General features: G+C 48.4%; 5 protein-coding genes across 5 annotated transcripts; 3 read left to right on the top strand and 2 right to left on the bottom strand.

Annotated features, from left to right (window-relative positions):
• Positions 1 to 80: 80 nt before the first annotated feature.
• Positions 81 to 2247, top strand: ASPWEDRAFT_169256 (DUF3292 domain-containing protein; the record flags this gene model as incomplete). The annotated part of the gene is made up of 5 exons (XM_040830419.1): positions 81 to 299; positions 360 to 569; positions 625 to 1121; positions 1179 to 1406; positions 1458 to 2247. 5 exons carry the CDS (start codon positions 81 to 83, stop codon positions 2245 to 2247), a joined length of 1944 nt encoding a protein of 647 aa, XP_040693085.1.
• A 58-nt stretch (positions 2248 to 2305) lies between these two features.
• Positions 2306 to 3587, bottom strand: ASPWEDRAFT_37192 (SDR family oxidoreductase). Its single transcript, XM_040834625.1, has 2 exons — positions 3530 to 3587; positions 2306 to 3467 (listed from the first exon to the last, which is right to left on the bottom strand). Exon 2 carries the CDS (start codon positions 3429 to 3431, stop codon positions 2478 to 2480), a length of 954 nt encoding a protein of 317 aa, XP_040693086.1. The 5' UTR covers positions 3432 to 3467; positions 3530 to 3587; the 3' UTR covers positions 2306 to 2477.
• Positions 3588 to 4192: 605 nt separating this feature from the next.
• ASPWEDRAFT_37193 (putative C6 transcription factor) lies at positions 4193 to 6775 on the top strand. Its single transcript, XM_040834626.1, has 4 exons — positions 4193 to 4765; positions 4831 to 5906; positions 5965 to 6662; positions 6723 to 6775. The coding sequence occupies exons 1-3, from the start codon at positions 4614 to 4616 to the stop codon at positions 6615 to 6617; spliced, it is 1881 nt and encodes a 626-aa protein (XP_040693087.1). The 5' UTR covers positions 4193 to 4613; the 3' UTR covers positions 6618 to 6662; positions 6723 to 6775.
• A 1105-nt stretch (positions 6776 to 7880) lies between these two features.
• ASPWEDRAFT_25248 (uncharacterized protein) lies at positions 7881 to 8614 on the top strand (the record flags this gene model as incomplete). The annotated part of the gene is made up of 3 exons (XM_040832708.1): positions 7881 to 7966; positions 8142 to 8278; positions 8352 to 8614. 3 exons carry the CDS (start codon positions 7881 to 7883, stop codon positions 8612 to 8614), a joined length of 486 nt encoding a protein of 161 aa, XP_040693088.1.
• A 589-nt stretch (positions 8615 to 9203) lies between these two features.
• ASPWEDRAFT_169260 (ChAPs family protein) lies at positions 9204 to 11727 on the bottom strand (the record flags this gene model as incomplete). The annotated part of the gene is made up of 7 exons (XM_040830420.1): positions 9204 to 9371; positions 9442 to 9816; positions 9876 to 10834; positions 10888 to 11168; positions 11220 to 11344; positions 11457 to 11586; positions 11705 to 11727. 7 exons carry the CDS (start codon positions 11725 to 11727, stop codon positions 9204 to 9206), a joined length of 2061 nt encoding a protein of 686 aa, XP_040693089.1.
• Positions 11728 to 11871: the final 144 nt, after the last annotated feature.

The following is an 11871-nucleotide window of genomic DNA, read 5'->3' on the forward strand; positions in this document are numbered from 1 at the left end:
CGACTTCTTCAACCATAGAAAAAGCACCAGAGTAAAATCTGTGCATTCATTTAGCGGCTCTAGCATCCGATGGGAATAAAATGAGCCAAGAACAAGAGACACTCGGGGATTTGGAGCTTACAGACAGCCATGACTCTCCCCAGGTAGAACCAGAAGAGAACGAACTGGTACCCCAATCTAGCAACACCAAGAGACTTTCAGATACTGCATGGAAACAGGCCTCGAGAAGCGTGGATGAAGAACTCGTGTCTGGATTGAGTAATGAGGATTTATGGTTGCTCGTCAGGCGGTTCAACAAGGTATGTCTCGTCGATTGTCAGTGGCGTCTGCGTTAATTCTAGTATGCTGACACATTGAAGCAAATTTACTATGTTAAGGCTGCACCGGATGCTCCTGTAAAGGAGCTTGATCTCAATCGAGCGGAAGACGAGCATTTCCCCCCGGAAAAGCTACGAATGACCCTTGAACGATTCTATACTTCAGTTGTCGTTGGATTGGCCGGTTTCTTCAAACAAATTGCTAGGCTGCGCTCGTGGAAAGAACCTCGACGTACATCAATATTCTGTGCAGTATGTTGATATTTCAATGTATTGGGACTTTGTTGCACAAGCTCACTATCTATAGGTCTATTTCGTTATGTGGCTTTTGGATAGTCTCGCTCTAGCGTTCCTCGGTGCTCTTGTTTCCTTGGTTGTTTTCCCGCCATGTCGGACACTGCTGTTCCCCCCTGCGCCTATCGCATTGGTTGATGGCGACACCGGTAGTGTGAAGAAACCTCAGGCCGGTGAACTTGGATATGACAGCATAACTGGAGCACCGGAGAGATACAAGGGTGAAGCAGCTGAGCAAGAGGCCAGAAACTTGGTTAACAGCGTTGCTGGTGTTGCCATGGAAAGCGCTGCTGCCAAGTATGGCCAGGGTGTGGTGCCCGAAGAAGATTCTGCAGAGTCCCCTATCTCTGACACGATGGAAATTGCTACTACAGCAGCAGGTGATAATACTGAAGACGCCCCTGCTGATGACAAGACAAAGAAGCCCATGAAGAAAAAAGTGATCAAGGCTACCAATCAAACGATGCGTGTGGTCAGTGATATCACGGATATCTGGGAGAAGTTTGCGAAGTAAGTCACCCACCAAACGGTAACCTGATTGACAAGTCCTAAATGGGTTTACTATAGTGCTCTGTCTCCAACGCCACCATTCTCTGCAATAACACCTCGTCTGCGCCTAGCGGGAATTTTGGTCTCTATATGCTTGGCAATACACCTAACATCAAGTTATTTGGTTATCAAAGCAGGTGCCTTTGCTGTTGGATTTGGATTTTTCGGTGATCCGGTTATTCAAAGTTCTCTAGACTTTTTGAACAACCGAATTCCTGATTGGAAAAAGCATTTGGATCTGCAAAAGTATCTCCATACATTTCCACGAAGCTTTTGCCCTGGCTAACATTTTCTCAGTTCACTTCTGAAAGGAGTCCCCACAAATGCTCAACTCACCTTGACCTTGCTCCGGATTGGCGAAATAAACACTACACCTTTGCCGCCCCCTCCAACCTCACAAAACAACGAGCCGCAATGGCCTATTCGTCGCTCAAAATCCAGTACTACTACTTCCAGTGGAGGAAAGGACAAGGATACCTCCACTGATCTCCAAAGGCAGGGTTCAGATGAGTCTTTGTCGGCACCAAAGTCCAAGAGAAGATGGGTCGTCAAAGTCCTCAGATTCTTCCGTCGTACGATAGCAACAGCAATCAAAAGCCACATTGCAGTCGATCGGGCCATGGCCATTGCAGGCTCTGCACATACGAAGAATTTGGTTGGTATGGTTGGTATGTTGCGCCAGAAGGGCTGGATCTCCGCTCCATACGGGCCTATAAAATTTGACGCGAAATATGAACGCAAACGGGGTGCCGTTGTCATCGACTCATCAAAGGAACCGCCCATACTTTACTTTACAACATATCAGTCTTCTGGGTTGGATGATCTGCGTTTGGAAAGCAGAAAGAAGGGTTCTGTTTTGTTTCAAATCCCTGTCACTGACATCAAAGAATTGAAAAAGACAGAAGGACTAGGCTGGAAGGGTAAGTTGATTGTTGAATTGACTGCCGGCAGCAAAGAGGCAGCAGATGGCTTGATTATTGTTGGAAAGGAGACAGATCAATCCTACCACATCACGGGCATGAGGTCGAGGAACGAGTTGTTTAATCGCCTGGTTGCCATTGACGCACAATTTTGGGAGAGTCGTTAAAATACAGCAAGTTTTTTATTGGAAACTTTATTGACTGATTACAGAGAATGTCATGCGGAACATATTGGCTTTTACCTCGAGGCGAACTCTATAACATTATGTATCACTGGGTCTATAATGAACATTGACCTGCATAGCCAGAGCATATATACAAAACCAAAAATATCATCCTAGCGCTGATATTGCACTGCAAATAGATGGTGGATCCTTCGTTTACCTATCATTTTCCATTATTGCTGCTCCATCTCCATTTTATAGTCTTGTACAGCCTGTTCAAATGAAGCGTCACGTTTGAAACCTAGCGAAATTGCCTGCGTGTTGTCAAAATGAGTGGGCCATGATAGCAAGATAGCCTTGAGCGAAGGATCTTCCTGTTCCTTTAATAAAGCCAGTCTTTCCTTTCCTACTACCGCTTCTAGGGCATCCATCATCTGCTGGATCGTAACACAGATGCCAGGGACATTGATTTGGCGGATATGCGGAGGTACCGCGTTGGCGGGCAATGTAAGCGTGATAAGAAGGTTACGAACGAGGGTTTTGGGTGAACAGAGCCACGATTTAAAGGATCGATCCTCGACTGGAATTATGCACTCCTTGCCATCCAGTGGTTCACGGATCATGCCGGAAAGAAAGGACGAAGCAGCGGCCGTTGGCCGACCGGGTCGGACGGAGATAGTTGGGAAACGAAGAGTGAAGCCTGTGATGAAGCCGCGTCTCGTATATTCATTCACAAGAGTCTCGCAGATAATTTTCTCTGCGCCATAGGAGGACTGCGGAGTGGGGATGACGGTGTCGTCGACCACTTCTGGGAGTGGCTGTCCGTAGACAGCCTGACTGGAGGAGTAAATCACCCGCACTCCAGGACAGGTGTTTCGAAGGGCCTCGAGAAGGAAACGAGTAGCATCGACGTTGACCTTCATCCCGAGTTCGAAATCAGCCTCCGACCCGGACGACATGATGCCATGGAAGGCGTAGACGGCGTCGAGGAGTTTGTCCACCACGGAGTCTGCCGCCGTGAGCAGGTCTGCTTTGATGGACGTCGCATTCTGAGGGTATTTCACGCCCTTGGGGATAGGGGGTTCGTGGATATCGGTCAGAGTGAGGCGGTAGGAGGGGTCATTGAGCAGTTCCTTTGCGAGTAATTGACCGATGAAGCCTGCTGCGCCGGTGACGAGGATATGCATTATGGTGGAGAGAGGGGGTGTTGAGGTTCAATGCTACTGTAATCAGGGGGACTCGACTGTCAGCCAACGATTGAAATGTTCCTGGACCGTTGATATACTCGACCCATGGATAGATGAGTAAGTCATCTTTCATTATCGTCATGATTGTTGATGGTGGGGTTGATGCTCCGCATTCGCATCAAGTCCGAGGCGATCTTTCGATGCCACTCCGCAGCCGGACTTGGGCCGGACAAGGGCGATGGATTGTTTTTCCATGTGAAGATAGTTTAATGAGAATGGTTGATGTAGATATAGTGAAGACTGCGGATGAGAGAGTGTTGTTGATTGTTTGTTGGTGTTGATGCTGCGGATCCAAGTTTGAGATAGAGACAAAACAAGAACTGGACAAGACGATCGACTGCAAATCCCTGTTCTTAATACTGTATATTATAGTCACTATTTGTCTATCGTCTGTTTGTTATTTTTTATTATTCATCTCCAAATCTGTCTATTAAGGAGCATTTTCCCTCACCATCAGCAGTTTGAGACAATTCCCCCCGCCTTACCCCAGATCTCCAGTATTCTCTTAGATAGACAATGATATTTACATTGCCAATATTTTGTAGTTTCAATTAATTGATATGATAAAATAGCAACTCAGTCAGTATAATCACAATCATAATCAAAATCCACACACAATCTAAATAGACGCGATCGCATCGCTCCGTCGCGCCAGGCGGGGTTTTCCTTCTCGCTTTGAACCTCTCCAACTTTCCCCCTCGCAATCCTGCCTAGTCTATCCTCATGATCCTCAACGACTGACACTAATCCCCTTCATCCTATCACAAAGGAATCCATTTCATCCCTAGGGCCGGTCCCGGTCAACCGATCTCCATTCTATGCTGGTTGTATGGTACCGGAGCATCCCCGATCGATCGAGAATCCATCCTTCTCCACCATCATGACCAGCTCGACAACCCCCATGAAACGCTCGTCTTACGATGCTGGCCTCGAATCCCCGCGACTAGAAGACACTCGCTCTTCCACTGCACCTGATGCGCGTCCTAAAGCCCCGAAAATCTCCAAAGCCCGTGCCTGTGAGTGCTTCAACCCGGTCATCACGGCCCAATGAATACAGATAGGAGGCATGCAGGAAGGAAAAAGAAAAAAAAGACATCGGATATGCGGGTTTTATACTGAAACATGATATCATGCTCTGCAGGTGCGGAGTGCAAGCGCCATAAAATCCGTTGCGAGATCAAACCGGGAGAATCGAGTTGCACCAAATGCACGCGGAGTGGGATTAAGTGCGTGGTCAATGACTTCTCGCAGAAGTTTGTCGACGATGACGGGGTGTAAGTGCTTTTTCAAGCATTTTGTATTAGAAGTCTTCTTGTCTAACGAATTATATCTTCCATAGGTGGAAATCCCAGGCTGCTGCCACGATCCAACAACTCCAGGCCGCTGTGTCACATCTTCTCCGTCACGATGGCTTGCCGGAACTCTCGACATATCTTGCTGGTGACACTAGGAATGGCCCTAGTCCTGTCGCCTCTAACCATGGATATGGTCCCTCCTTTGATGACTCGCAGTCGAACGCAAGCCACAATGGCCCAGGGGTTGTACTGGATGTAACTCGCGAGCCATCCCAAGAGCCAGACCTACAAGATCCAGAGCTGGTCCCAGCGCCGATGCGCAGTCTCTACGAAGTCACCAAGCTGCGCAATCTGCGAAACAATTTCGTGGAGAAGCCGAAACTGACACTACTGGAGGAAGATTTTATCTCTCGAGGCCTGATTTCTATGCACGAGGCCGAGGAGCTCTTTGCCTATTTCAGTCGGACAATGAATCAGTTACTCTGGGGAGGAATCATATTAGTGCACCGTGATCTTACATCAGTCCGTCGAGCGTCGACATTGCTCTCTGCGGCCGTTCTCACTGTCGCCGCCCTCCACATCCCCAATCGCACCGACACACTGAACCGTTGCTACAATGAGTATGTATCACTGGTATCCAGCATGTCTCTGACCCGTGCACATACGCTGGATGACATACGTGGTCTATGCGTTGGAGCATTCTGGCTTTCTGAACTTAGCTGGAAGCTTTCAGGTCATGCTGTCCGCATTGCAACGGAACTAGGCCTTCATCAGAGCTACCAGAAGCTGATACGAGGTAAAAACGATCAATACGAACGAGCACAGCTCTGGTATCTGCTCTACGTATGTGATCACCACTTTAGTATCGCATACGGCCGACCGCCTGTCATGCATGAGGACCAGGCGATCAAGAACTGCGAGACTTTTCTCCAGTCTCCAATGGTAGTCCCTGGGGATATTCGACTTTTAGCGCAAGTGGCGCTATTCATGATCTTGACTGAGGCATATCGAATGTTTGGAACCGACACGGAGCAGGCATTGACAGAGGAGGACTTTGGTCAGTTACGGGTTTACAACGTTGCTGTTGATCAATGGCGACTCTTGTGGCAGCCACGATCTGGTAAGTGGGTCGAAAGTCCGTTAAATTCCTCCTTCTAATCTGATATAAATCCAAATAGCCGATAGCCCATATGTGCGCACATATCCCTCAAAAGGGGTAGTGCTTCACTATCATTTTGCCAAATTCCAGCTCAACTCACTCTCGCTTCGGGCCCTTTCACCATCCAACACTCCTGTGTTCTCCATGGATCGCAAAGAGTCTGCCAACATCGCTATCTCGTCAGCCATGGCTTGTCTTAATATGGTGCTCGAAGAGCAAGACATTCGAGATGCCATCGTCGGCGTCCCCATTTTCACCCATACGATGGTTACCTTCTCCGCCGTTTTCCTTCTTAAGGTTGCTGTCAATTGGAACTCAGCCTATCTCAGCATTGATGGCCGCCAGGTGCGGCAACTGGTCGAGCGGGTGATCGAGCTCATGAATTGTGTCTCGGCAGGCGAGAGACATCTCACACGACATATTGCCCGGGGATTGGGCAAGATGCTGGAACGATTCGATTCATGGGAGACTGCTTGGCAGGGTAACGGGCTTATGGCTGGGACCGGAGCCATCGACCGGTCTCGAAACGAGGTGCCTGGTGGAGCAAATGCCATGGCACAGGGCTTTCCGCCGCCGGACCTGATCTACGACATGGTGGGAACTTATGGGTTCGGCCTGGATGAGAATTTGCTCGACCCCAGTATGGCAAATTTCGAGTTTTTGGCGCAGTGATTGACATTGTGCGATGTTATGGATACCCTGGACGACGAGATGACGGTATATACGTTCTTTATTTCTTCTCTTTTAATTTTTGCCTTGATCAACTAACTCAAGGAGACATTTTCACACAAGACTATATTGTTTATGCCGTGTATATATAAACAGTGCTCCATGCTACTTTCTATAGATCACCAGCGAAGCTACGATAGAAAACAAATTCCGTTCTTACTTATTCTTGAACCGTTCCATTGCATATCGGTATCCACCGATGAACCTTGGATAGCCTTACAGCCAGGAGAAAATACTGCAACGCAAGGTACGACATCTGATGTCATGATTATCTGTCGAAACAGTAGTAATTATCAGAGTCATGGTGTCATGCTGGGATCTGCGCGTCTTAAATCCACTCACTCTGCTCTTATAGACACAGCCTGGTAATTAACCCCTGTATCATTGGTATTGGCGTGACAATACGCTGCCTCTCCCCTCATCTCCATCTTTCTCAGGTTCCCCCTTTCTTCTCTCCATCCATCCGCCATCTATCTATCATATTTTCCATCTTCCTATCTCTGTCTTAGCCTGATAGCATTGGCTAGATCTCGTGAAAAGAAGATTTGAAAGAGTCGAGAAAACCTGGACATCCCAGCCACAAAATAATGACGCGAAGCAACCCTCCCCAGTCCGTCAGCGTTCCCCTTTTCCAGCAAGCCAGGCCAAAGAATTGAGAATGGACGGGGGCATCCAGACAGGACGAAACACATGCATGGAACACAAGAACCACGCACCATGACCGGCGTTCTGAGGTTTGGGTTTGGATCGTTATCCCCACCTGTCATGGCGTAAACCTACGCAGCTCCAGCTTCTAGTTGTCTCCCCCCCAGCTTCCCCATCTCGCTGGTGCGATGCGCCCTCCCGTTGTTTGCTGAGCCTCTCTCTCGTCTCCCCCGGTCGAGTCGCGTGAAGTAATGGCCGCCCATTCCATCCCCCTTCCCTCGTCTGCTGGGACTGGGAGCGGCCGTTCCCTGTCTGCTCTGTTACCCTTACCTGCCGTTCCCTTTCCCCTTCCCACCTCTTTTCTTCTCCCATCTCCCTCTCCCTTCACACTCCTCTCACCATTTCCCTAATCTTACATATACACTGGCTCTCTTGCGCCAATCTTACTCTATAATTTTCTCCCGATAAGCTCCAGCTTTTCGCTTTACTTCTACAAAGTATATATCCTACCATTGGTCTAATCACCTCTCGTCGAGGCATTTAATTTCCTCTTAAAACATCATGACGACCCGTAAGAGAAAGCAAGAGGCCGAAGAGGAGGAAGAGCTCCAGGCTCTCCCCAGCGATGAGAGTGAAGAGGAAGAGGAGTAAGTGCGCGCCGTGCGTCCCTTTTGTTTCCTTGAACATGCGACTTTACGACATTGCGCATTTCCTTGTATGCTTTTGATGCACCAAAGTTGTCGGCGCAAAGGAGCAGCAAAATGCCAGTTACAAGGAACTATCTTTATCGACATCGTATTCTAACGCGACGCTGTATTACAGATATGAAGACTCCGAAGTAGGAAGCGAGGGAGGCGAGGAAGATGAGGAGGAAGCGCCATCTGATGAAGACTCCGAAGAAGAAGAAGAAGAGGGAGAGGAAGAGAAAAAGAAAGAGACTCCTAAGAAAGAAAAAGAAGGTACATTGCTACAACCCATCTCTCTCGTTTCTCTTACCTAAACGTGTTATCTAACAAGTGTCCCGTCTTCCAGATCAACACGCTCCCAAGAAACGAAAGACAGCTCCTGCAGCTGAAGACGAAAAGAAAGAAGAGGCAGAAGAAGGTGGTGAGGGTGAGGGTGAGGGTGAGGATGCTGAAGGCGAAGAAGCATCTGGCAAAGAAGAGGAAGAAGAAGCACCCGAGGAAACAGCCAAGACCAGTGGTCCTGCTGAAGCTGCGGCCAAAGCCAAGGGCGATACTGTTCCAAAGGAGCCTGAAACTCCAGAGGTAGAGGCAGAGGCAGAGGATGAGTGATGTTATTCTCTGTCTACTGTTGCTGTATTCCAATGGTGCTCTACTGCGGTGTGAACACTCGAAAGAGATGCCTATAATTTATCAATGGAAAGCAATTGAATTATCCCATAAACCAATAATTTCTTATGTCATTATACTATGTAGCAATGGGCCAATATCTAATTTGAAGAGAAAGTCGGCAAACTATAGTATGGAAAACCCCTACAATTGCAAATAAATTATATATGATAAGCCATACATCAAACTGGAATGACAAAGAAATGGTGTGATGAAAAGACAAACAGAAGAAAAAAAAAGTCTAATATATAGACTTGGTGAATGTAAAGGGGCGAAGTAGACAAAACAGCATCAAATCAATTATAAAGGCTGCTGCCATCAATAGTAATGCTCAACAAGTCGTGACGAGTAGAAATTATCCCTCCAGTCCGCTTTTTCTTTCTTATCGGTCTGTTCCCTCCATCTGTTCTATAATTGCATGTGTGCGTGTGTGCGTGTGTGCGTTTTCCACCATAGGAAGGGGGGTTTCTATCAGTCCTATCAACAGGGTAATCATATAACTTAAAGACATCAAATAATATCATGGATTGGTTTAAGCATCACTACCGCTGCTACGGAAGGTTGCGCACAATTGGCAGTATTGGTGTGTGAGGTCGAGGACGGGCTGGGGCAGGTTGGTCGCCTGGACGATGCTGCGCACCTTGACGGCACCTTCGTCCTCGATGAGTTTGCGGATCAGGAAGAGAAGTTCGGGAGAGAACTGTGATGGATGTGATTAGTTTGTTTTCTCATTAGAATTCTACTCAGGGGATAAAGGGGCCAAGAAATACCTCTGAATACCACCGGTATTGCCAGGCAATGAGTCGGATCAATGCACCCAGCATTCCACGAGTGTCGTTCTTGAGTTCATACAGCTTGAGAACGCCTCGCATAGCCTTGGGTGAGAATCGAATGGCAAGACAGTTCTGGTAGGCTTCAATTCCTTCATCGAAGTGGTGGAGTCGCTCTGCCAGCTCGCCCAGAATTTCCCACTCCGTGGCGGATTTCTTGTACTCCATGGCTTGCTGACGAAATTGGGCCATCTCTGTTCGCCAGATGGTGTATATGCGGAGGTCTTCATAGAGGACCATGAAAAGGTTATCAAGCCACCTCTCGCAAAGGCGTTTGTTCCGGAATTGCGTGTATGTCGAATGCGATGGGTCGGGCTACAAGGATTACTGTCAGTATAAAAGGGACTGGCCATACAGATAAAATACCAGCTTACGTCTTCATTTCCAGACTTGACAACCTCCGATGCCATCGTTTGCTCTGGTCTCTCGATCGAGTTCTCCTCGTTGCCATCCCCGTTTGTGGCAGCGTCAGTAGTCGCATTTTCGCGATCCGAGCCAGAGCCATCCTCGTGCTCTGTTCCATTCCCATTTGTCTCCTCTGAGTCTTCATTTACGGTTGTAGAGCTGGCGTTTGCATTGAGCTTTCCAGTTTTCGGTGCTGTATGGTGACGTTCAACTCTGTACTCCTCCTCCATGACGAACACCTCACTGCGGATTTTGAGAAGTTGATCCCAGCCAATCGAAGCAGCAATTTTAGTCAAAATATTATAAGCCTTCAGGAAGGTTCCTTGGTAGGCAGCGGCATGCAATTTCCGCAGGGAAGGGTGAACGTAATCGTGAGGGTCTCCTTGTCTTGGTTGCCCTTCGTCAATCTCCTCCAAAATGCTCTCTGCAAGGATGGGAAGCATGATACGAGATGGTTGGGGCATCCGGGGCGTATCCTTATCTTGATAAGTGAACATGGGGCAGGAGTTCAGTGTCAGCAGCGCCAAGTCCCATCGCTCAAGGCCGACGTATACATCCGCCAGCCGAGCCCAAGTGCTGAATTCACTGGGTGCAGCAGTCACGGCCCGCTTCGCACACTCCAAGGCCATCTCTCCCTCTCCTTTACTCTGGCAGAATGCAGCCTGGCAATCGAGTAGCGCGTAATCCATGGGCACATCTTGCAGGGCATCGAACATTAACCGTACCGACTGAACCTCTTCATTTGCCATTATGAGAACCCGGGCCAAGAGGGACGAAACCTCCACGTCCCGCGTGCGAAGCTTTTCGAAAAGGTTGACTCCTGATGTGTAGCGACCGGTTGTTTGGATGTATTTCAGGAGACCGGTTGTGAGGTGGTTGCTGACGGTGTTGGGGACCTGGGTTTCTGGATCGGAGCTCAGCTGTCTCCCTATAACATTGTCAGCATGAGCACCGCATAATAGTCCATACAATATTGCGCACCCAGGAAAAAGAGCCTCTCGGCCGCATCCAGGAATTTATGTTCCATCTCTGTGTTTGTAACCGGGTTGAATCGTCTAACTCCGACAATCTTCCTGATTGAATCCCCGCTTCCATCGTCCGCATATGAGTAGGCTCTCAAGACTGCGCAGAGAAATGTTTCGAGCCAAAGGGCCTCCGTAGCAACACGCTTATCCCCGCGCTCATCAATGCAGTAACTCTCCAAGCTTCCCGGGATCTTAACTTCGACGCGCATATCGAGGTGGGAGAAGGCATTATAGCAACTGATAAAGGTTAATCACACTGGTCCATATTTTATCAAACAGTAATCTAACCAGTAAATCCCCGAAACCACCTTGTGTGTTTTGTCTAGAGGCGAAAAGGTAAGTGTATTTACATAAGCCGCTAGACTGGCAGAGGAGGAGGCATCGATTCCGGTGACATGGTGGTAAACGCCGGTCTATATTCATCAAACCGATTGTGTTAGCCATTGCTCCATTGAACTCCCCATTATCACTACATCCGCGAAAAAAAAGTGCCAGAGACCGTAGGGTCATCCATAACAAACGTACCTGGCGATTTGCGTTGGTCTTTGGCTGCTTGACCAAGTATACCAAGTCCGGGGGACCTAATTCCCGTAAGCTCTGTAAAGAGTCTGAGCGTGTATCGACGGCGGCATAGATATCATCCTCTTCGTATATCCTGGAGGGATGTATGAATGTCAGTCACAAGCCAACCAGTGGAGGGGGGGGGATTTGTTTCCCCCCGATTCAATTGCATAAATAGCAAATCTCCGGAACACGTAAAGGGAAGCACATACTCGGGAACAGCTGGCGCAACCATGGCGCTTACAGGAGCGCAAATAGGGGCTCCAAAAGATAGAAAATAAATTGAATATTCAATTCAACAAAGGACAGATGGCGCGAAAGTACAGTGGATAGCGAGTCAACGTCGTTGTCCCTCTCGGCGGCGTCGTAAGTCGCAACG

The sequence above is a fragment of the Aspergillus wentii genome (assembly GCF_001890725.1).
Source record: "Aspergillus wentii DTO 134E9 unplaced genomic scaffold ASPWEscaffold_2, whole genome shotgun sequence".
NCBI lineage: Eukaryota > Fungi > Ascomycota > Eurotiomycetes > Eurotiales > Aspergillaceae > Aspergillus > Aspergillus wentii.

Excerpts from the sequence above, each read along its gene's own strand:
- ASPWEDRAFT_37192 (XM_040834625.1), bottom strand. The coding sequence starts at position 3,431 with ATGCATATCCTCGTCACCGGCGCAGCAGGCTTCATCGGTCAATTACTC.
- ASPWEDRAFT_37193 (XM_040834626.1), top strand. The coding sequence starts at position 4,614 with ATGATATCATGCTCTGCAGGTGCGGAGTGCAAGCGCCATAAAATCCGT. Across the intron at positions 4,766-4,830 it reads TTTGTCGACGATGACGGGGT|GTGGAAATCCCAGGCTGCTG; the intron begins GTAAGTGCTTTT and ends TATCTTCCATAG. Across the intron at positions 5,907-5,964 it reads CTTGTGGCAGCCACGATCTG|CCGATAGCCCATATGTGCGC; the intron begins GTAAGTGGGTCG and ends AAATCCAAATAG.